This window comes from Paracoccidioides lutzii (genome assembly GCF_000150705.2).
Source record: "Paracoccidioides lutzii Pb01 unplaced genomic scaffold supercont2.1, whole genome shotgun sequence".
Lineage (NCBI taxonomy): Eukaryota > Fungi > Ascomycota > Eurotiomycetes > Onygenales > Ajellomycetaceae > Paracoccidioides > Paracoccidioides lutzii.
Window position 1 is genome coordinate 1,926,475 of NW_015440947.1, and position 22,790 is coordinate 1,949,264.

Sequence of the window (22,790 nt, forward strand, 5' to 3'; positions counted from 1 at the left end):
ATCTTCAATAGAGATCAGTTTTCAGCAGTCTGATTGAGAGGTTAAACGTGAGAATTAATCATGCAGTTGATTGACAATATTAGAGTGAGAAACGCTATAGATATTTGCAGCAGTACAGACGCTTTTGATTTGTTTAATTTTATATGCTTTGATAGCTAGAAGAAGTCTCCCTTCTTGATTTGAAGCTTGATTCTCCATGATTATTGAGAAATTCATATTTGAATATTGGTAATTTGCTGAGAGGGAAAAGTGGCCAACTCAGTGATCGCTTAAGTTAGTATCTTTCAGATTATGCCATCGGCTTCTCTGGATATTCCTAATCGGAGATGAGTGCCGGCTGGGAACAACTCCAACGGTTGATAAAAATGATAATTAAGAAACGAAGATTCCATTAAATTAACTGGCTAACGTTACAGAGCAGCATAAAGCGGTTGAAAATACGGCAAGCATTGTCAGGGAGGCGAGGGAGAAAAGGTACGTATTTTAAGAAAAGTATCCATCGCTGTCGGTTGCTAAAATATATACACGAGGCCAAATGCACATCGAGTAAAGATAGATACAAGCAGCAGGCAATGCCAAAAAGAAAGCATTGATTTAAATAGAATGAATGCAATGAAACGAGCTCTATAAAATTATAGCTAAACAAAACAACAAGGCCTTATTCTTTGAGGGTAATGTTAAGTACGAGAGTTAAAACATTGAGATCGAAGGCGCTCCAAAATGTAATAGAAAAGAAACGAAAAAGAATAAGTAAAGGAGCAAAAAGGGAAAAAAACTAAACAGAAGAATAATATACCAAAATGAAATAAAATAAGCACTTCACTACATAAAATATTGCTGGCTGTTTTCGCGTTGATGTATATACAAATTGACATTCTGCAGAAATGAAGAAAATGAGAAGGAAAAAGTCACTGAAGCACTTTGAGGGCTTTTCTCCCTTCTCTGAACCCAGATGATTTCATGCTACATAAATGTCAATGGGTATGCAAGAGACAATGTATAGATTGAATGCTGAGATTTAAGATGCATTTTGTGTGTGTGTGTGTGTGTGTGAGTGAGGAGATGAGGAGGCGGAGATATCATTAAATAAATTAGCCTTGACTGTGATCTAGCATGTAGACCACATATTACAATGTGAAGTTTTGAGAATAAAAATATGAACATGAAAGGACAGGAAATATAACAATGATATTGTATCCAGATGTCAATATGTCGAGTTCCTTTTCATTTTTGATGTCCCCAATAGCAAAAATGAGCAACCATGGCACAGAGGGGTGTCCTGGCTAGGTTCGTTCAGCACAATGTGTCGGCCGAGACATGCATCACAACCCTTCCCTTCCAAGCCCAGAATTAATCTGAGCAGCAATCTGGCTCGCCTTAAAACTTTCAAAAGCCTCCGGATCCCTCTCTCGCAGCGCAAGCAACTCCTCAATATTCGCCCCCAGCTCTTCTAACGCTTTATCAGGCCCAACGAGCTCGATGCGCGTCTGCATTTCGCTGCTCCGAAGCCGTTCGAGCTTTCCACGCAAGGCCGCAACCTTCGCTTCATCGGGAACTGAAGACAGGGTATCCGTCGTAGCTGCTCCGAGGTTGGTGTTGAGGATGTCACGGCGGATATGTTGTTGAAAGCGGTGGACTCTGCCTTCCTCTGAGGTGAGGGCTCTGGAATGCAGGGACGTGTTTGATCCCCTGCGGGACAGGCGGATGGCGTAGTGGTCTGTGTCCTCGTCGTCGACGGCAGTGTCTGCGTCTGCGTCTGCGTCTGGATCTGCGCTTTGGCTTGGTGCGGGAGCGTCCAGGATAGCGGAGTCGTCGAGTTTAGACTGCTCAACGGAGTCCGCTGTGGACGCGTGTGAAGAGTTCGATTGTGGAAGATTGGTTTTTGTGGGATCCAGTTCAGTTGAGAGGCGTGTATCTGGGTATTCATCTTCGAATCGTTGAATCATCCTCTGCAGAGTGAAGTCAAGGAATTGAAGCCGCCCTAACAGCAAGGAAAAAAATAACATGTTAGAAGTGATATTTGAATATAACTCTGATGCAGCATAAAAGTAAAAGAACCACATACGATAATTCATTTCATTACCAGCCCTGTCTTCCCTGACAAGGACCGGTTGTAATCGCACACGGATTTTCCTTGCGGAATTGAGGAGATTCCTCGACATGTCACGAGGCTTTTTAGCTCCAACGCTGCTGGAACGACGTAGCGGTGTTGACCTGCCAGTGGAAGTCGGAGAGGTATCACCCATGCCCTCCAAGGTATTGTGCTCAGCATTTCCAAGGCAAACGCCCAGAGCTTTCACTAGTCCAGTACCACCAATAACATAGTCCTCATCTGGAGCTGGCTTCACGGGATCATCCACCCCGTCATCATCTACGTTTCCAACGATATGTAGAAGAATATCAGGCATGGGGACAGTGTGTTTTTCAGGGGTTGCGCCATCAGAGAGCTCTTCCACAAGCTCACCTCGCTCGAGGTTCCGAAGCGAATAGGCAACGATTTGGGATGCTAGGGCCTTGACAACTTCCTTGTTTTCCGCCGTAGGCACGTCAATGTCTATTGCGATAAGGGTATGTGAAATGCGGACCGCTGTCATCAAAGAAGCATATAATGCGCAAGCCTCTTCTTGAGCAGTGGCGTCTTTTGCCGCAGCTAGAGCAACAATTTTCGGGTTTTCCAAAATATTGATATGACACAGACGACGGCAATCCGGTAATATTTCTGCAAGGGCTATGGCATGCTCTGGGGAGAGGCTGACATCCGCCAAGTGTACTCGCTTCAACTCTGCCATTTGGGGGAGATATCGTCGCAACATTGCCAGCGAGTCAGGCGGGGTTGCAAAAAGTCCACGGTTATGTGAAGGTCAGAAATCGGAAATTCGGCAGAAATGTAAGCGCTTGGAGAAGGGAGCAGAGAGGTTTGGCATTAGTGAACAATTCGGCCAGGCTAAGGGCACCTGAAGGGGGATGGCCCTTCGCCTTCCGGGAAGTCGCTGACAAGAGTTCCAAATGTTCAAGCAAGGTCATTCCTTCCAAGTCCAAACCCTCTCAATGGACGGCCGGACAATATTCCATATTTCAAATTAACATGTTCCAAGCTGTCAATTGGTTGTGTGCAACCCCCAAATTCGTTCGCAGTTGAACAGCCCGGCAAGCTGCGCAAATTTTCGCAAAGTCTTCAGCAGATGGATAACACTCGCTAATAACCAGCTCCTCCAAGTGGTTCCCTGCGAGCCTCTCGGCCAATGCATTTGCGAAAACAGTAGATATTTCCGTATTTGGCTTACTCCGGTTCGTAGATGAAGGGCTTGGCCCAATCGTCGGGATTGAAGCTTGCGGAAAAGGGATTCCTGAGAGGTCTATCCCGATCAAGGATCGTGACATGTGGATAAAAAGAGCAATATATCTCCATCCATCGTGACCGATCTTTGGATTATCCTTGAGTGACAGCTTCTCAATTACCCCCAGTTTATCATCGTGAGTAGATTTGCCGCCGTTACGCTTTTTGAAATGGCTTCTTCTTAGCCTTGCTTTCTCGACAGTCCTTGTAGACAGAAGCCCAGCAAGAATCACTCGCACAGATTCATCAGTGAGGCCACAATTTTGTAATATCAACTTCCGGACCGGAACAATAGCAAGCCAATCACTGAAGGTAACAAGGTCAGCAAAGGACATGCAAACTCCGCTGAGATCTAGCACAGCAATAGTCCCAGGAGACTCTGCAAGACCCGAAGAGGGAGACGAGATCTGCTCCACAAGCTTTTTCAAAACCCCGGTTTCCCGTAGTTGACAACAACGGCGGTATATTCGGATAGGGTCAGTAGTGGGATGTTCCTGACCCTTCGTGGGGCGGAGGGGAACTGAGGCGCCTGATTCACCGTCCCGCGTAAGTTGAATAGGAATGGTCCCGTTGGCTTCGGCCTGTCTTCTTTTCTTCTCCTTGCGCTCCTTCCGTTCGCCTTCAGACCTCTTCTTCTTCTCCTGCTTTCTCGTCGGTTCTTTGCCAGAAGCTGGTTTTTCCTTTTCTTTATTCAGTTCTGCAGGTTTCGTTTCACTGCTAGTAGGATCTGTACTTTGTGCCGCCTCGGTTGGTCGTTCATTAGCACCTGGTTGCGATGACTGGCCAGTTGAGCCCTCTCCCTTCTCAGCAAGTTTGGAATCTTGTCTTTTAAAAACTCTGATTTGGTCAACCATTGTTGATTTCTTTTTTGCCGGCGGCTGTGGATGTGCCTGCTGTGGTGGGGGTTGGGGAGGCTGCTGGTGTGTCTCCTCCTCTTCAGATTCCGACCTGCGGGAGGTCCCTGCAATTTCCACATCGACACAAAAGGCAACACGGCGGAGCTTGGCCTGATCCAGCTCCGCAATCTTACATCTATCGCGATGCTGGTCAATATTCATAACCCTTCGTTCAATAATTACCCCCTGCGATGCCATCTTTCCTAGCACAACACCTGTAGACGAAGAGGAAGATAGTTTCCGGAATGCATTATGGAAAAACGAAGGTTGACTCTTTGGAGAGCGTAACTCAAAGGGGCTCGTCAATTCATCCTTCTTGTCACTCTTGTCCTTGGGAGAGAACGATGCACCAAAAGGGTTGTGCAGCTCTTGGCGTGGGCTTTGAGCGGGCTGCTTCGCATTTGCATCTTTCACGTTACTTTGCGCCGGGGTAGTTGAGCCGCTCGAAGAAAATTTCTGGCTAAGGCTGGATATCCAAGAATTGCGACGAGCTGGCGGGCCTCTCGTGCTTAAGGGTTTACCTGTACTTCCACTTGTTTGTAAGGACGGTAAAGGAGGCAAAGGCGTAGATTCATTGATCTCCGTTACAGTGCCTCCTTTTTTTTGTTTTGATGGTACCGGTCGAGGGCTCATCGCGGGGGACGGTAGTGTCTGGGATAGGGATAAAGGAGAGCTGTCATTGGTTGGATTGTATTTTTTTGTTTGAAGTGAACTTGCGACGGTGGTTGGGTCTGGCAACATCGGATCGGGGCTATTTCTTGGAACTGACGGATCTGATTTTGATCGAACAAGATTGTTTGATAAGCGACGGAGTTAGTATCTTAATATTCCACGGGATGTAGGAATGCGAAAGAAAATAATTACGAAATGGTGGCAAAATAGGAAACAGAGTAGCTTGTGAAGAGCTTCTTGAATAGTAATATTTCTAGAAGAAAGGTATATATACCTTTGTGAGAATGATGCAGCCAGCTCACATCGACTGAATCAACGTTCTCCATCTCACATACGGAGTATGATCTCACATAGGACACAGCACTTCCCAAAATTCAACGAAATCAGGTCCTCCTAAAATAATAATAGCGGTTGTGAGGAGAAACACAAGAAGCAGGGTTTAGATATATCGCGACGGAGTAAGTGATACAAGAATAACCGGAGCGGTAGAGCTTTAGGCGAGAATCCGGATAATGCTCACACGGCAACGAGGTGGGGCAAACGCTGGGTGCGACACGCAGCGGACGAACGGCTGACTGTCTGGAAGCGGCAGTAGCCACGTCTGCGCCAGCAATCTGCACGACGACAGAGTTGATGAGGGTGCGGATATTTCCTGCGAGAAGAAGCCCTGGCCGGGGGTTGGGGTTATAAGGGGTATATGGCGGTAGGCGGAGCGTGGAGCGTGGAGCGTGGAGCGGAGAGCGGAGGAGGATTAGGGCGTTTTAGGGCCACCAACTATTGAACTTATTTAAGGACCGGTTGGAAAACGGATTCCATCATCGAGGAGAGGGCGAGGTGGATGGGCTTAGTCAGGGACAGACGACATAACTAAGTAACTAATGGGACGCGTGTCTTGAGAGTGTTATAGTGTGCTGATTAAAGGCGGTCTGTTCGAGAATGGGTGATGAGATAACTAACGAATACATGTTAGATGTGATGGGTGGGTGGGTGGTTGCGTGGGCGAGAGAGAAAGGCCGGAGCTGACTTACGGCTAACAAAATTTAGATACATAACTAATAGTTAGCTGCGGTTCTTTGTCTGGCGGATATCCACTTGTTAATGTGAAGAATAAGAATAATTAGAGCAACTTGTCATATCTCAATTATTTAATCACGTCTCATCGCACCTGTGGACAGGATATTATTACATTTCATCTAGTCAAATTAATTATTAGTTACCTAACCTACGTGAATTCTCCCGCCGGGATGTTACTATTTCTTTCCTTCTAATTAGTATCAGAGGCAAGTTGAACAGCAGACAAATACATCTCTCACCAAAGCAAAAGTAAACGGTAGAACAGTTCCAGGCAATTGCCATTGTTCGGGTCATCGACGGAATTGTACGGGGACGAAAAGATATTCTAAACATTTCGTATCTCCTCTCTCTGGCTAGGCGTGCCCCGTTAGATCGCGCCTAATTATTATTAGCCTTTTGAACTCTGCGGGGCTGGCAAGCTGTCTCCAGTTCGCAGAAACAAAATCCCCAACTTTCGGTTACAGTGTGGGGTTTACTTGGAGCCTTCATTGGGTTAAACTACCTAGGCTGTCTACTCTGAGTGTGGTTGCTCCAGATTATTTATATCAACCCATCATTCCGTGTGGTGTGAGTTCGCCCACTTTAGGATTGATAGAGCAAGGATGATATGGATCGGTCAAATTTCCGATTATTCATAGTATTTACCGACTCTCCGTATATCTCGACGAAGAGACTCTATTCCTGGATGATGTTGTGCGGAAGAGATCTGCCGATCGAGATATATATGTGGGATCGAGGTACGGGGGAACGTCGTGAATTGAAGTGGTACGAACCATAGGGACCCTTGAGAACATGCATGTACTCCGTGCTGTGCCTACAGTAATAGGTATGAGCGATGCCCTTCACATGCCTCAATGGAAAGTATTGCTGTCCTGGAATAACATGCCTCTTTCAGAATTGACAGATAATTTTTGAAAGCAATGGCTGGGCCCCTGGAACTCTGCAGCGCTCACTTGAAGTGACATCAAAACAGAGAAATAATGACAGGACAGGATGCTGGGAGTTTACATTTGCGCTGAAGATCAACGGGCAAAATACCCTGAGAAGTAAATACCCGATTTGTAAGAGACTCGACAGGCCTCCGAAGATAACAGCTCGGGAGGTCTTAGCAGTGTCTGACAAATTATTAGTAATGATCATGGATAGAGGTCCAACTCCTCTTCCCAACCTCTCCTTGTAACTGTATGCACGGAATACCCGGGCGGATCAAGTAGGGACTTTGGAATCATGTAACTAGATATAAAGACCTTAAAATTTTATGCTGCTTGAACCCCGAAGATAAAAAGGAAAAATAGTATAGAATATCTAAGGAAGAGGGTGAATGAGCATCAGAGCTATAGACCCTTTGGTTGAGGATGGACTTGGTTCTCTATTTGAAACTTAAAAGGCCAGGAAAATTTTTATTGTTTGGCATCGGTTTCTTTTCGAAGAGGGAGAAAATCATTGATATCATTTGTAGTTAGAAACTCCATGGCCAGTTTTAAAAAAAAGAAAGCAATATAAGAAAAAGAAATCCAGCCTGTTAGCTCCAAATATCCATCCGTTTCCTTTGGGGACAAGAAAAGGTTAAAAGCACAATAATGTGCCTTTTTGAGTATCGAGAACCCGCATTCAATTAACAAATTCATATCATTTTGCTTTTTGCATTAGGCTTCATCGTACTGAAATAGTAGAATTAGATAAAGAACCGTGCCGTTTTCCGATTTTGCACATAGGAAAGCAAGTATAGAACGAGAGCGGAAAACTCGACAAGGCTGTAAAAGGAGAAAGATCGTCAATCATATCCCATTTATGCCAACTCGCGAATCTTCTCCTGGACACGGGCGTCCTTCTCAGCACGAGAAAGTTTCTTGTTACGATACTTCAAGCTCTCAGCCTTCCACTCCTCCTTAGTCTTCTTGGACCCAGCATCCTCATCCTTCTTGAACGGATCGGCACGGATAGCCTTGTGCGCCTCAGCGTAAATCTCCTCGAGATCACCAGCGTCAATCTCGTCATCAATATACTTCTGGAACTGGGACTTGTAGCGCTCCTCGTCGTCATCGGCGAGCGTCTCCATGTACTCCGCAACGTGGCCTCCGAAAATGTATCGGCGGAGTGTCTCCGCGTCCAGCTCCTTAGACTCAATGTCGTAGCCTGGGAAGCGGTTCTCGGAATGTGGGATCAGAATGCCACCGTCAGAGGCTCCCTTCATGGCCGCAAAGACGCGGGCGCCGGTCGAGGTGCGTGCAAGACCAACATCAAGAACAGCCTTGAAGGGACGGCGGGTGCCCTCGTCAGTCTCAGCAGCCTCAGTGAGGCTGTACTGGCCCTCTGGCTCCTCGACACCAACAAAGTCCTCATCCAGACCGAGTTTTTTGAGGGTGCGGCGGGCGAGGAGAAGGCCGGTGGCGTAGGCAGCGGCCCAGTTGGTTAGGCCGTGGGTGATGCCATAGCGCTTGAGCTCGTGGGCGTAGGCGCAGGAGAAGACTTTGTCACCGGTAATTTCTGCAGTGACGATCTGGGTGATGATGTCGCGGTTGGTGAAACGTACGACCAGGCGGTATTTGGGGGCGTTGTACTTGTTCTTGGCCTGGGTGATCAGACGCTTGCGGGCATAGTAGTCGGTCTTTCCCTGCCGGCGGCGCTTGAACTTGGTTTGGAAACGGCTGTGTGGGTGTTCTTGGTCAGCATAAATTGCTTTTATCCCCCAAGGAAACAAAATTGAGCGTGTAATAAATGAGAGATCTCACCTGTAGTAAGCGCTATTCTTGACGAGCTTGGTGAAAGGCTACAATAAAAAATAAGAAAGAAACCCGGAGTCAGCAATTTGCGCTTCAGAATAATTTTTTTCTTCCACCGAAGCATCTTGCAAAGACTCGCTCTCAATCACTTTTCTCTGAAGGAATTGCGAGGATTGAGCACTGGCAATGAAACGCCAGCTCTGGCAAAGAGGAACTTACCATCTTGCCGGTGGGTTGAGTGCGTCGAGTTGCAGCTGAACCTGGACGTTGGACGAGTTGGACAGGACGAGGAAGAGAAGAAAAGATCGTTCGTCGTTTGTGGGGAGTTTCGATAGTTTGTTGTGTGTTCGCTTAGCGCCAACGTTCCCAAAGCTGCAGGCGGTCGGGGGGTTGGCGACGAGCTTTATTCTAACTACTCTCTGTGCGGAACACAATAGAGAAATCAGTCCTTGGAACAGAAAACGGAAAATGTATAAAGAATTTATACAAAATTAACTGACATGATGTGTGAAGCAAATACGTCTCTAACTAATTGATTTTGATTCCTTTCTTGTTAATTCAATGGAAAAATTGCTTTTTGGTACGAATTTCTGATGGTATCATACCTAATCTATTCTTCGAGTACTGCTCCGTTCTGCCCTTGGATAGTAGCATATATAATCTAACTAAGATAAAAAATTGAAAGAAATTGCGTTGAATAAATCTATAATTTCGCTCTCCCATCGCCCTCCAAAAGTTGCAGCCCAGTCACAACCTCCAACTCCCTCACAGCATCCTTCGTCTTGCCCAGATCGACCTTAATCGTGCGGAACCCAGCCTTCTTGGCCCATTTCAGATTAATCCCAATATCATCCAAAAACACAATATCATCCGGCAGAATGGATGATAGGCCTTTCTTCTTCGCGGCATCATTCATCTCCTTCAACGCCAGCGCATAGATTTTGGGATCCGGCTTCCGAAGTCCCACATGCGCGCTGGAGATGAAGAAATCAAAGTACTGCTGTACATTTACTGGAGGGGGAAGAGGATTGTCTGTGGGGAGAATGGTCGTATTTGACAATGCGCCCAGGACGAATTGGCCTGACGCTTGTAACTTCTGCAAAGCGGGAAACATGTATGGATCTGGACTCCGGGCAACTCGCATCATCTCCCAAAACAGGTATTCTGCGTCGATCTTCGGGAGGAGTGGAAGAGGTGAGAGTGTGGGTATCCCTTGCTTCTGGCTCTCTTGTGCGTGGAACACTTCCCATAGATGTTTGTGCTGGAAGTCAGCGCTGAACTCTGAGAAGAGGTCCGCGTCTATTTTCACCTCCCCGCGCTCGATTTTGTGCCAGGCACCGTTTGGAGAGGTGTGTTGGATGCTGTAGTTTATCCAGCCGATCGGGATTTTGTTTGCGATCTCGTAATCAAGGATTGCTTGGAAGGGAGAGACAACCTATCCAATAAAAAGGATTTGGTGTTAGTAGATTGTAGAACATCGCGAGCGGGTGAGGGGATGCCTTACACAGACGCCGCCAACATCGAATAAAAGTCCCTTAGGGCGTTTGTTACCCGCCATTTGGAGATATGAAGTTGGACTATAACGGATGCTGTGGCTTTAAGTATGAATCAATCCTTACTAGGAAGCATTTATATAAATTTTAAGACGCCATAGAATCCGTCAGCGTTGTATTTATGCGAGGAATTGCCGTCTGGAAGTCATTCGGATTTTGCCGAGGTTAAAGATCGCGAAGGGAGGAACCTCATAAGACGTAATTCTGTTAGGTCCTCAGCGTGGGAATTCATACAGCTTTGATCGCATAAGTCAGGAAACATCCAGAATGGTCTCGTTATCATTCCAGGGTCCTTAGGGTACAAACTTGCAAGGTATTTGTTTGATGGAATAGAATCAACTCGGCAGTTCTATAGGTGAATTAATTAACTATCTTGGAGATCTTATCAGATTTGATCCAAATTATCACGTGGTTATAACAGCCTCCAGACAAGTTGGAGGTGCATCAGTTCAGAGTCCTGGGATAGTTATTTTATCATCAGAATACAATATTAGAAAATTTTACAAATGTCTTTTTAAAATTACCATTGCGTAAGGATGGACCTCTTGAAAACCATCACCGAGATAAAGTCTTCCTTCATCAGGAGTCAAGTTCGCATCCTATCCGAAGCTCTAACTCCATCTGAAGAGTGGCGCGACTACGGCCCTGCTTTCGAAGATGATATCCCCGATAAAACGGTAGAGGATGTACTGCAAAAATGTATGAGGTCACTCCTTTTGAACAATCGTGCCATCTCTTAGCCCATATCCTCCAATTACTGAAGCTATGACTAATTGTGTAATATTAGTAAATGCTGTTTTGAAGAAACACAATCGCGCGGTCTTTTCATCACAGGCAATCCACCACGTTGCCCGGCAGATTGAAAGTCTCTATTGGAACTCAATTGACCCGGAGACGGGGGTTGGGCCATTGCAAGGCCTTGTCGTAGAGAAAGGCACTGACTTGACGAATTCGAAGTACGAAACTCCCTGGAGGATGTTTGAGGAAAGATCCTCTGTAGTTATTGTCAGACTAACCCACAACAATTAAAAAGGAGCATTGCTCGACTCCCCGAGAATTGGAGAGAAGATGGTGATGAGGACATTGGCCAGGATGATAAACTTAGGTTTGATTGAATCTAATATCTATATCCTATTTATCCTGATTCTAACTCTACTGCAGATACGAACATTTGCACCAGCGTCTAATAGAGCTTGACAATCAACGCAAACAGCAGCAGGACCGCCTTGCGCAGTATAAGAAGCTAAGGGAGTTGCTGGAGCCGTTCAAAGATCCTCAAGTAAACATCCAGCCAAACCTTGTTACCAGAGACAGCCTCTTGGACCAGGAGATTGACAGAATGAGGATGCTTGTCGCAAAGGTTACAAGCCGCGTTGGCAAGGCCGGTCTGCATGTCGAGCAGGAAGAGATATCCCAGTCGATGCTCGATCCCGGTACGAAACTTTCAGCGGTGTTGGATATGACTTGAAGCTGGTTGGACGGGTGGTTTTTATAGTTTTCGAGTTGGCAGCTTCGAAATTCGCTCCCACCGATTTCCAGGACTGCATGCTCTTGGCGCGCGGAAGCATTTCAAGTCAAGATAGATGAGAGCTTTCTTTACATTCCGGACTTGTTGAATGGGATGGAAATATTTGGTATTGACTGAACTCAATTTGTGCAAGGAAACCTCCATGGGAAAGACGAAAAAGGCTGTTGCTAGGATTATGCCTTAATATGTTAAGGTTTCATGGAAGTTGTCTGCTTACAACAAGGTTCAAGTGTGCTGCTGGGGCTAACTTACTTTAGTTGCCCCACATCTTTCTGCAGAATGTTTTGCGTTGAGAAGCAGTTAAACATGACATTTGGAGTTTGGGATGTTTTGGGCGGGGAGATGAGCTGGGTCCTGGAGGAGATATGTGAATGCTGGACGGCCGGGTACTTTATGAAAGGATATCTTTTACTGTTGAACTATGAGTTATTGGCTTAATTCAGTTGGGCAGGAGGTTGGGTGGTATTATTCTATGCTGAAAAAAGCCACACTCTGTTGCTCTGCCAATGGATAGGCTGTAGTTAGTTTGTGTTAGTATTTGTAGAGTAAAGATATTTTACTTCTCATAAAAAGCTTCCTGATGACGTTCATGATGTGTAAATCTTTCTCCATAAACATGCACAAGTAACAACTTCTCTTTTAACATTTTGTGATATATCAACTCATCTTCTCATGTCTGCGCACCTCTTAATCCTCTTCTGCCCCTTGATTAAACTGGCTCAAGCTCCCAGCCACAGTACAAAACGCCGAGATTCCAATGCCAGCTAGACAGATCGGTTAGTAAGCATCCCTGGTTATGAGTCCCTTTCCCAACGCGAAGGATAACCGACTCAGTAAAATATGCTCTACGCGACATTCTAAAAAGAAACCGAAGACAAAGAAGTCAGCACAGAGTGTGCTGTGGAAATTTCCAATACGTCTATTGCAACACACCACTCCGTCACTCGACACCGTCGAGCCAGGCATCTAGTGTCGCGGCAGGACGTGGTCCGGTTTCGCGTTGAAGTGCTGGGTATTCCACCGCCAAGTGGAACTGGGGTAGCGGACAAAGCGCCCGCCGAGGACGACGAGCTAACGGAGCTTAACGTTGCATTTTCCAACGCCAGAATGTCCTTGGCTGGCAACACTTCCGGTGTCAGCAACTCAGGACCATCTCCCCCAACCCCTTCCGCCAACGCCAATTCTGCTGCTGGCGCTGGCCTCTTCACCAATTTCTACGATAACAACAGTAACAGCAACAACAATAACGGCAACAACTTCAATCAGCCTGGGTCTGCCATGGCCGGCATGTCCCGCCAGAGCCCGAGCCCCGTTCCCGGCACCCCTTCCATTCAAAATGGAGGGATGGGGCCGATGAACGTTGGGATGCCAGTCAATGCTGGGCACCAGATGGATCTCAATCATCTTTATGAGATGGTCCTCGAGCTCAGTGATGTGTTGAAGAGCAATCGTGATATGACAAAAGGAATTATCAACAGCACAGAAGAAATTATGGTTTGTTGTTCCCACTTTTTCCGTCCAATGCCGACCGTCTTCTTCAGCAACATGTTATCCAAACAAAGAGATCAATGGTTTTACTAAATTTTTATTTCTTTCATTACAGAGGCGCGCTGCTACTGAGGGTAATAATCTGACGTTCCAGCAAGTCAATGGAGAAGTCACTGGTAAGGTCCTCGACAATTGGTCTATTAATCCATCTAACTCTCTCACTCATAGCTGCCCGAATCGCGGAACTCGAGCGTGCCCTTGCCCGCGAAAAATCCCTCGTCGAAATCCTCAAGCGTGAACAGGTCGAAAACACCAAGCTTATCGGGGAATATGAAACAGCCGTCGGCACCATGGTGGAACAGATACGTCACTACTGCCAGAACAATAACATGCACTACCTCGCCCAAAAACGCCACTACAACAATCTCCTCCAGGCCGAGCGTGATGCGCACCTTGAAAGCCGCCTCGACCGGGACAATTGGCACGCCAAGGCAATGAGGTGCGCGGAAATGATTCGTACTGCATACCGTCTCCGCTGCGAGGAGGAAGAGGTCCCCATCCGTGTCATCTCTGGTTTGCAGAATGAGGTTCGTGCCTACCGCAATGCTTTGGGCATGGAGCCTGAGAAGCCTGACGAGGAGTACGGTTGGGAAATTCTTAAGGATCTTCCCCCGGGTGTTGATTGATTTCACATATGCCCTTTGTTACCTTTCGACCCTGGTAATATTAGATTTCAACTTTACTTTACGAGTGCGATGACAACGGGGACATATCATGTGGGCTGGTGTATGGCGTTTAGGTACAGATGTTTGGAGCTGCGGACTTGATTTGTTGTTTTCTCCATCTCTCTTATGTCTGCCATGATGTACATTTTCTCTGTGATATACCCATGGAAGCGGGTTAGGAAAACTCCTAGGGAGATTCATTTGACTGCACATATGCGTTGGTTTTCCTGATGATGCAACTGGACCGCTGGTTTTCATGTATCAATTGTTTGTCCTCTTCAATTCATCTTCTCTTCATGCTGTCCATATTCGACAGTTCTTTCCACGTTTGTTTTTTGTGTTGCCTTAGAAAGAAAATGTGTCGTCTTTTGTCTCTTGTCTCACATTTCTCGTTTAAGGAATGCAATAGTTAGTACTACATCTCAGATATGTCAACCTCCAGTTGACAGTCCGTAACCGGTGGCTGTATGAAAGTTTGTTTTAATATTCGACAGGGCATCTCAGTAATGCTCTGCGTGTCAATTTTGTCAAACCGGTGCCACATCTATGACAAGATAGGTTCCCGACGCTAAATATGCTTCTTCCTGCATGCTGTCCCATTCTTGTCGATATTATTTTAACTTGTTTGGTTTCCAAGTACTTCAAATCCTCATTTTTATGGGATTCAGAGTCGCATAAAAACTCTCTATATCCTCCAGGACGAGATTCGAACAAACATGAATTCAATCTTCTCCATTGCTTTCCATTGAGGAGGAATCATCTGCGTGCGAAATAGCGAAGGAACCATTCTGTCAGCGCCTCAAACGATAACTCCAAGCCAGCCAGCTAAGCTTCGTATCCCTCTCCTTGGTAGGAGTTTAATAAACACAATCTTTGTTGGAAACATCTCATGGTCAAGGCTTGATGAACTCCGGTCGTCAAACATTATCATCAGTATTTTTCTCATTCGGCTTGAGGCTAAAAATAACCCGCATAGGATCCCAGATCAACAGGGTTGCTGACAGCTTTTTTCTACCTGTGCTAACCACACCACAAAGGTTCCTCAGTGGAGGATATCATCACTATTAATAAACCCAACTGTGATTCTCATTCGGGCTGACTGGTTCATCCAATTGCCCAGGGGACTGTTGGGACTAGCGCAGCCTCGTGGCAGGCTCATGGCCTGGTCGATTTGATCGTTTCGCGGTTGCAGGAGATACTTTTGAATATCTCCCGCGACTCTCCCAGTAATATGTCATTTGTATAAGTTGCGTTCTTTTGAATGTCTGGATTTTTCATGTTATACGTGGACCGATAGCTGACCGCATTGATCATGACCTCGCCAACTGCATCAGCTAACGCTGCTGACATGGGTTCCCAGTCGGACCTATCGTCCACTGGCTCTTCAATGCCACAGTCGCTCGAGAATAAACAAAATACGAAATCATCGTTCCCATATGATTCATATGAGAGCTATGCAGACCATCTTTCCAAGGTGGACGAGACGTATGAACGCCTTGTTGACTTTTTCAGGTCACCGCTACCTCAGCCCCGGGTAAGCGACAAGCCTTCGCTAGGAAAGGTAGTCATTGTTGATGAGCTCGGCGGGGAACTCAAGTTCAACGAGTTTCCTCATAAGCCCGAGCAACTAGACAAAGACCACTCGTCTATTTTAAATCTCCTTGAAGATCGCCCTACCGAATCTAACACGAGGTTGATATTCATTGGCTACTACCATGATGCAAAGACTGGTGAGATTGAAGGGGTGGATCGCAGGATCGTGGATGCAGTTGGCATGAAATATCGAGTCCATCCGGAGGTATATATGATACAATTCGGTATCATAGGGACTAGAGCATCAGATATCACTTTTCTCTGGCAGTCGCATGTCAGCGAATATTATCTGAGCTTACACCATCCTTTAGGGGACACATCCATCTACGTTCACGAGAGCGACGACTTGAAGAAGCAAAGAACTGGTATGGAGTAACTCTCCCATCCACCTCACAACTTGTTCAACAATACCAGTTTGGACATGCTGACGGGCATGACTTCTCAAGTGATAATCGTTGCCTGCAATGGTCCCATTGACTATATCACCCGCGACCCGAACTTGTTTAGGTCAAAAATGTTATTTTTCAACAAGCCATTCCCAGTCCCCGATATCAAAAAACCAGATAACCTCAATGACATATACATCGACGATCTCAAACGGTTTAAACCCGAAGATGTCGCATTAGCGACTCAAAACCCACTCCTTTACATCTTACCCTGCGCTCAAATATATTCCCTTTCTTTGGTTTTCGAAACTCAATCGACATCATTGGATCCTGAAAATCCCGATACACTAGCGCATCGATCTGACAACCTGCAGAGGCAAAATAGCAATTTCCAGTGCCTATGGGAATTTGGGGCACGATATCCAACATCCTCCTTGTCAAAGCTCATGTTTTCCGTGCTCAAACGCGATTTGGAGAACGAAACTCAGAGGCTCCAAGGACAAGTGCCACATATCAATATGTCTGCGGCGATTGCATCCCTTGAGGAATCAAAGCGCAGTGTCCAACAAAACGAGTCCCTAAAACGCCTAACCCAGCTCGCTTTTATATTTGTCCCGCTGACCTTTGTCACTTCTGTTTTCGGCATGAATTTGAATTTACTGGGGACTGGCAAAGCACAGGTGTGGATGGTCGTTGTCGCAGTGCCCTTGGCCTATTTACTTGGGTATGCAGGGCTGGGATTCTATCACATCTGGAAGGCGATTCGAAGAAGTGTGCGGGTGATGTTGCGATTTCTTGGACTATCCATGCTCCTGGATCGTTTAAGAGAATGGCGATAAACAAGTCAGGGTCATCTTGAATAGATAGCCTTCCTATTGGCCGTTGGATGTTCCGTTTCCGCTGGCCTCACTCCCTCTGTCGATTTTCCAGCTGCACAGTTACTTATGGCTAGCTCACAAGTTGGTTCTTTCCAAGTCTTGATCTCTTGAATTATTTATGTATCATTTGAGCGGAATCCACGCAGCATAATCGTATGGCGTAATAATCACTGATATCCCTTATCGCTTTTTGAGGCCTTTTCTGATTTCCAGATCCACCCCAAACACATTGTTAAAGATAATAGCAGAGATCATAAAGCAGGCGGTGTCCATGCCCTAGCCTAGAGAAACCTTATTGTATCAGCCACAAGTTTGTTAATTTCCAATGATGTGGAGAGAAGATGTGCCAAAAACCCCCACCTCGTATAAAAACATCTGCTCGTTTCCTGTGGTACGCTTTCGCCTGACTAAATATACTATAAAACTGCGTGCTTTCTCATAAAACCCTCGAAAGCATTTTGGATCACTTGCAAGCACATTTTACACGAAACACTTTGATTGGATTGAATTAGTTTTTATAATTTATTTATTTTCCAAAAGTCTGCAGTCTGCAGAGACGCCCGGCCATTTTATTCAATAAGGTTCAACGGGGAAAAAATAAAATATGGAGCCGTCGGAATGTCGTCAACCTCGAAGGGCGTGTTTATTCTCCGATATATTATGACGTCTATATCCTGCGGAGAACATCCGTTTTTGCACCTCCAATTTGTCTTCTATTTACACGGTTTAGGGAAATATGATAATACTCTGTCCATTCCTTTTTTCATGCTTTCTTCTCCTTGCGCTACACTCTCGGCTCTCCACCCGGGGATTTATTATAACAACCTTGGAAAAAACGGCGACTTATCGATTATTGTAGTGAGGCTTAATTACCGGGTCATTGCTATATATATCATTAAGGCTGTCTTTTTTTTTTTTTTTTTTTTTTTTTTTTTTTTTTTTTTCCATATGTTTCTTTTTCAACCATAAAATTTCGCCTTGGATTTCTCTTCTCTATGCGTCGTGCTTATTCACCTTCTCTGACCTTGGGGAGGATTGTTTGTTTCTTCTTCCTTTGGAGCATATGGAATGGAGACAGTGTCGATATATGATTTATTTCTCACGCCAACACTGGCAACCGAGCCTAGTTGCCAATATGGGTGGTTAGATGCTCCCTAACCCACTGCAGACATGCCTAGCTTTGTCGGTTGACATGGCCCTGTCCCAAGGTGAAAAAACGTCGGATGCTCCTATCAAATAGTTCAACTGCAAATGGATGGTGAGTGAAACAGACACACGCAGTTGAACAAGTTGAAGGGCTTCCCTGCTTGAGATAGAATCCAGTCAAGGTGTGATATATTTTACGGAGAGCAAGAGAATCTGACTGAACTATGACAAAGAGGCAACGATAGAAGAGCGGGCAAGGGATGATAAGAGAGAGGGGTGTACCCGTTTCCCGCGGGTACAACCCTGTTGGCTATTGACACATGGTTTACGAACAACCATGAGTATATTCAATCTCGACTACACTAAACACCGACAATAACATGAAATAATAAATTATCAGAACTCTCCCTCGTGTTTCGAGTCTCAATTTATGCGATCCAGTACCACACCTTCTCGATGAAGTTACGTGGGTTGTCCGGAGGCCATTCCACAGCATCCAGAGCAGCTTTGCCTGACCAAATATCGGCTTCCGCAGGATCGACGAATTTTGTCCGCTTATAGACCTTCCAGAAGAGGTAGAGTGCGAAGTAAATGGGGACCCCGAGGTAGGCAGTGAGAAAACTTTGGACTTTGAACTCAGGCGCAAAGGCATCGAAGCCATTGAAAACGATGATGACGGAGAAAAACACCAAGGAAAAGTACGCGGGTATTGGTTGCCAGGGAGCTCGGAAGACCATGGAACTACGATCCACGCCTTGTGCTTTGATTGCGTGGTGGAATCTAATGCAGGCGACACTGATGGAAACCCAGGTGAAAAGCGAAGCGACTGTGGTCAGATTTTGGAACCAGAGGAAGACAGTGTTGGCGCCTGCGCTGGTGGACATGAAAGTGAGAAGTCCAAAGGATCCGGTGATCAGGACGCAGTAAATCGGCACACCCCTATATGGGAAGAAAGAGTCAGCAAGTTCTAATGGCCAAAAGGCCTACGGATGTTCGATGTTGCTTACAGTTTGGTGCATTTAAGGAGAAACTTTGGCGCTTGTCCGTTTTGGGCCAATGCATAGAGGTAGCGACTACCTGTGTACAAGAATGCGTTACCCGACGAGGATGCGGAGGTTAAGATAACCGCATTGATGATGGATGGGAGGACTGGAATTCCGGCACTCTTAACGGCGATGACCCATGGAGAGGCGGCGCCGTTGCTTGACGACGTCTTTCGAGCATCCAGCAGATTTTTGTCGTTATATGGAACTAGCATTCCGATGGCAAGAGATCCCAAGACATAAAAGGCAAGAATACGCCAAAAGACTCTCCGGATAGCTTTAGGGATGTTTCGTCGTGGATTTGCTGCCTCACCAGCCGCAGAAGCAACCATTTCTACTCCTCCGTACGAGAATGCAGCATTCACCAATGTCGAGAAGAAACCAAGGAATCGGCCTTTGTCACCTTTTGCAACATACTCATTCATTGCACCAGGATTTTTCCAGTACCGGAATCCTCGTCGGTCATGATCGGGACCACCCCCAAGATCAATAATAAGCGACAGGATAAGGAGGCCGACAATGGTGACAATCTTGATACTTGCAAAGATGAACTCCGCCTCACCATAGATGGCCACAGCGAAGACGTTCAGAAACATAATGAGCACCCAAACTAGTGCGATCCACGCTCCGACGTTAATTCCCTTTGCGCCTGGCCAGAATTCAATAAGAAGGGCGGCGGCGGCGATTTCAACACAGATAGTGATGGCGCATTGATACCAAGTCTATTTAACTGAATCAGTATTTGAGCTGTCCGCTATAATTCCCGTGTCCCGTTCTTCTCTTTATTTAAATTTTCATTCAAGGAGTGCAACGTACATTCCAGCCGACAGCAAATCCCATAGCTTCGTCAACATACCGGCCACAGAAATGAGGGATAGCTCCAGGAAGGGGAAGCCATGTTGCCATTTCACCGAGAGACATCATCTGCAAGATCCTAGTCAGCCTTAAGGTTCAGAGAGGAGTTCGAGGGCGGCTTCTACCATTCCGAAGATTGCAACTCCAGTCAATGTATAACCAAGAAGAATACTGAGTGGACCACCCTGAACATGAGCACGACCAATGCCCAAGAAGAGACCTGTGCCTATAGATCCACCCAGGGCGATGAATTGAATGTGTCGGGATTTCAGTCTATTAGGTCACGTCAGCCCACAGAGCCAGAGACATTTGACATTTTTCGCGTGGCTATCGGAACGATATTGGAACGACATACCCTCGAGTAACATAGCCATAACGTGCGGCAGTTTCAGCATCACCGTAGAGGCCAGCAGCTTCGCTGAACTGCAGCTCCTTGGCATCGATGTCTTTTCCCACATTGTTATAAGGAGGAATCCGTTCTGATGCCTCTTCTTTCGACATTGCGGGCAGTGATCGCAAGAAATTCGCCCACTACAAGAAGAAAAGACCGTGTTGTGGTCGGCGATTAACTTGGAGATATTTCACTTTCTCAAACCCCAACCCCGTCTGTTTTTTGGCTTTCCGGACCAGAGATCGCAGGAAGATAAGAGCGGCCGGGTACACTAGTGTTCTGGAAGGGAGGCTGGCAGGTTCATATATGCAAGGACTCCAACAATGAGCTGAGTGCAACTTCAAACTCTTGTACTGCGGGCAGCTAAGCCGATATGCAACGTTGTTCCCCTCTTCGACTACACGAGCCCCTTGGCTTACTGGATGCTATATCGGCTATGTAATAATAATGATGAAACTTCCTAGGGTTGTGAATCTTGTGACGACGGAAATCACAGGCATTTTTTGGGCTGCCTCCAGCCACCCTACACGCCCGGCACTAATGTTCCTCTGTGGCGGAAATAAATTGGGTGCTCGTGAGAGACTTGCTTAGATAGGGTTTGTCGGTGGAGATCTTCAAAATGAGCAACCTCTGATAAAATCGAAACCTGGCTGTTACTTTTTGGCTTTTTTGGGGTAAATCAGACGCGACAATCTGGGATTTTTGCCTGCGTGGATACAGCAGGGGCTTTCGCCTCACAGCTCTAAATCTTACTGGTCTCTCCCATTTACGAAGCACTGTGTGCTTGTGCTTTCGGGTGAGGGTGTACGAATGAGTCCAAGCCGACGGCTGATCTTGCCCTCATGGGTCAGCTGAGGGACAAGATATTATTGGAAAACGGGAACAGTGTTTTTGATGATTTCTTTCTTTGTTTAAGCTTCTTTTTAGCATAGTTGAAGTAATGCAAGCAATGTCAGAAGCAATCGTATTTCCTTTGTTTCTCGGTCGGTATCATCCCATTACCTCCCCCTCTCTGGGGTTAAAGCATGATTCTTCGGACTATTTCATGTCCTCTTTTTCGAAAGACCAGACAGTGGCAGCGACGTGTCCTGTACTATTATTCTTGTCTTGATGAATGTAACATGTAGAGTTCGAATCCTTATCGTTCGGTTATATTTTCAGCAGAGGCGTTTTTGGGGGCTTGGGCCTTGGCGCATCATTCTGATCCTCAACGTTACAAGCAGTGACTGATGGCTGGAGAAATGAAATATGATGAAAGGGATCGACATCCATGGCATCCACATTCATGCCTGCTGACATTTCTAATTCGGCACAGCATTGATTGGCTAGGTTGTCACAAATGCTAGAAGATCGCAAGGATAGCCCTGGATCGGATGGATCTGTGGTTGTATCGAAATGCATCAGAGTAAGGTACATTTTCTCTCCGGAGGTATCAGAAAATACTGCCCTGGTAGGAGTAACGACCCTTACACATCCTTTGGTGTTTATCGCTGAGTTACCTTAAACATGTTTGGCTTTCTGCGAATTGAATGACAGAAGGGACAAGATATGAAAATGTTGGTTGCTAGTTTCTGGTGGATGGCGGAATAAAGTATGATTCGGCTAGTTTACACGCTGTTTGTCGAGTGTCTGGAGTTCCCCGCATCCGGAAGAACACACTTGTCTTAAGTTCCTGCTAATAGATGAAAATCACAGGTCTGTGTCTCTGTCGCTGTGATATCAGATGCAACCACCTAACACCAAGTAATAATGACAAGAGGGGAGGGCTACTTCTCCACCATGTCTCATTCTTCGCGATCTTTTACTTTCCAAGCTTTGATGCTCATGTTGTTTTCGACAGCGACTCTACCAACATCTCATTAATGGTGGCATTTTGGCATGAAGGAGACTGTTCAGCAAATAGTTCGGATACTGGCGGAGATTTCTCCGTAGAGACGATTAAAATTCAAGCGTTATCAGCTTGTTGTGGGGTTGATCTTGTTATTGCTCCTTCCAGAATCTTTCCATAGAAGGAATTATTCTTGTTCTGTATATGGTCTTCCCGCGAACGAATGTTAATTATGGGTCAAATTCGATATATAGCGATCATTACCTTAGAGTCAAGTCTTGGTCGCTAATAGCATTAGATCCCCGCTAGAATGCACTACTCTCTTGCTACTATTGCTTGTTTCTCTTGAGAGCCAGAGAGCGAAGCTTTTCTAGAAGGCTTGGAGTTGTGGGGTGTGGAGCACATCTAGTCCTGGAACGAAGGTCGCCAGGCTGCGAAAAGTGGAAAGTGAAAAGCCACATACGGATTCAGAAGCAAAATTTTAGTCCTGATGTGAAAAAACACTTTTGTGGATATGTTTGAGAAGCATCCTGGGAGTACGGATGCTCAATCTTTGGCAATAATGGCAACTCTTGGCGTCCAGTTTGAAAAATATACTTCGAGGTATTGATATGTGCAAATCTCTAATCAGATACGGCGTTCGAATACGAGCTTCAGAGCACTCGCATTTTGTG

General features: G+C 46.0%; 6 protein-coding genes across 6 annotated transcripts; 2 read left to right on the forward strand and 4 right to left on the reverse strand.

Moving 5' to 3' along the window:
- Positions 1–1,322: 1,322 nt before the first annotated feature.
- On the reverse strand, positions 1,323–2,813 carry PAAG_11123 (hypothetical protein; the record flags this gene model as incomplete). Its single annotated transcript, XM_002797962.2, has 2 exons — positions 1,323–1,981; positions 2,066–2,813. 2 exons carry the CDS (start codon positions 2,811–2,813, stop codon positions 1,323–1,325), a joined length of 1,407 nt encoding a protein of 468 aa, XP_002798008.2.
- A 262-nt stretch (positions 2,814–3,075) lies between these two features.
- PAAG_11124 (hypothetical protein) lies at positions 3,076–5,231 on the reverse strand (the record flags this gene model as incomplete). Its single annotated transcript, XM_015846826.1, has 2 exons — positions 3,076–5,006; positions 5,180–5,231. The coding sequence occupies 2 exons, from the start codon at positions 5,229–5,231 to the stop codon at positions 3,076–3,078; spliced, it is 1,983 nt and encodes a 660-aa protein (XP_015703630.1).
- Positions 5,232–7,768: 2,537 nt separating this feature from the next.
- On the reverse strand, positions 7,769–10,260 carry PAAG_11125 (60S ribosomal protein L5; the record flags this gene model as incomplete). Its single annotated transcript, XM_015846827.1, has 6 exons — positions 7,769–8,627; positions 8,712–8,749; positions 8,922–8,962; positions 9,101–9,110; positions 9,457–10,137; positions 10,207–10,260. The coding sequence occupies 6 exons, from the start codon at positions 10,258–10,260 to the stop codon at positions 7,769–7,771; spliced, it is 1,683 nt and encodes a 560-aa protein (XP_015703631.1).
- A 531-nt stretch (positions 10,261–10,791) lies between these two features.
- PAAG_00550 (hypothetical protein) lies at positions 10,792–13,957 on the forward strand (the record flags this gene model as incomplete). The annotated part of the gene is made up of 7 exons (XM_015844056.1): positions 10,792–10,954; positions 11,043–11,211; positions 11,289–11,360; positions 11,417–11,688; positions 12,649–13,277; positions 13,387–13,447; positions 13,500–13,957. 7 exons carry the CDS (start codon positions 10,792–10,794, stop codon positions 13,955–13,957), a joined length of 1,824 nt encoding a protein of 607 aa, XP_015700391.1.
- A 1,351-nt stretch (positions 13,958–15,308) lies between these two features.
- On the forward strand, positions 15,309–16,814 carry PAAG_00551 (hypothetical protein; the record flags this gene model as incomplete). The annotated part of the gene is made up of 2 exons (XM_002797966.2): positions 15,309–15,954; positions 16,036–16,814. 2 exons carry the CDS (start codon positions 15,309–15,311, stop codon positions 16,812–16,814), a joined length of 1,425 nt encoding a protein of 474 aa, XP_002798012.1.
- Positions 16,815–18,427: 1,613 nt separating this feature from the next.
- PAAG_00552 (lysine-specific permease) lies at positions 18,428–20,398 on the reverse strand (the record flags this gene model as incomplete). The annotated part of the gene is made up of 5 exons (XM_002797967.2): positions 18,428–18,938; positions 19,007–19,764; positions 19,859–19,966; positions 20,023–20,170; positions 20,253–20,398. The coding sequence occupies 5 exons, from the start codon at positions 20,396–20,398 to the stop codon at positions 18,428–18,430; spliced, it is 1,671 nt and encodes a 556-aa protein (XP_002798013.1).
- Positions 20,399–22,790: the final 2,392 nt, after the last annotated feature.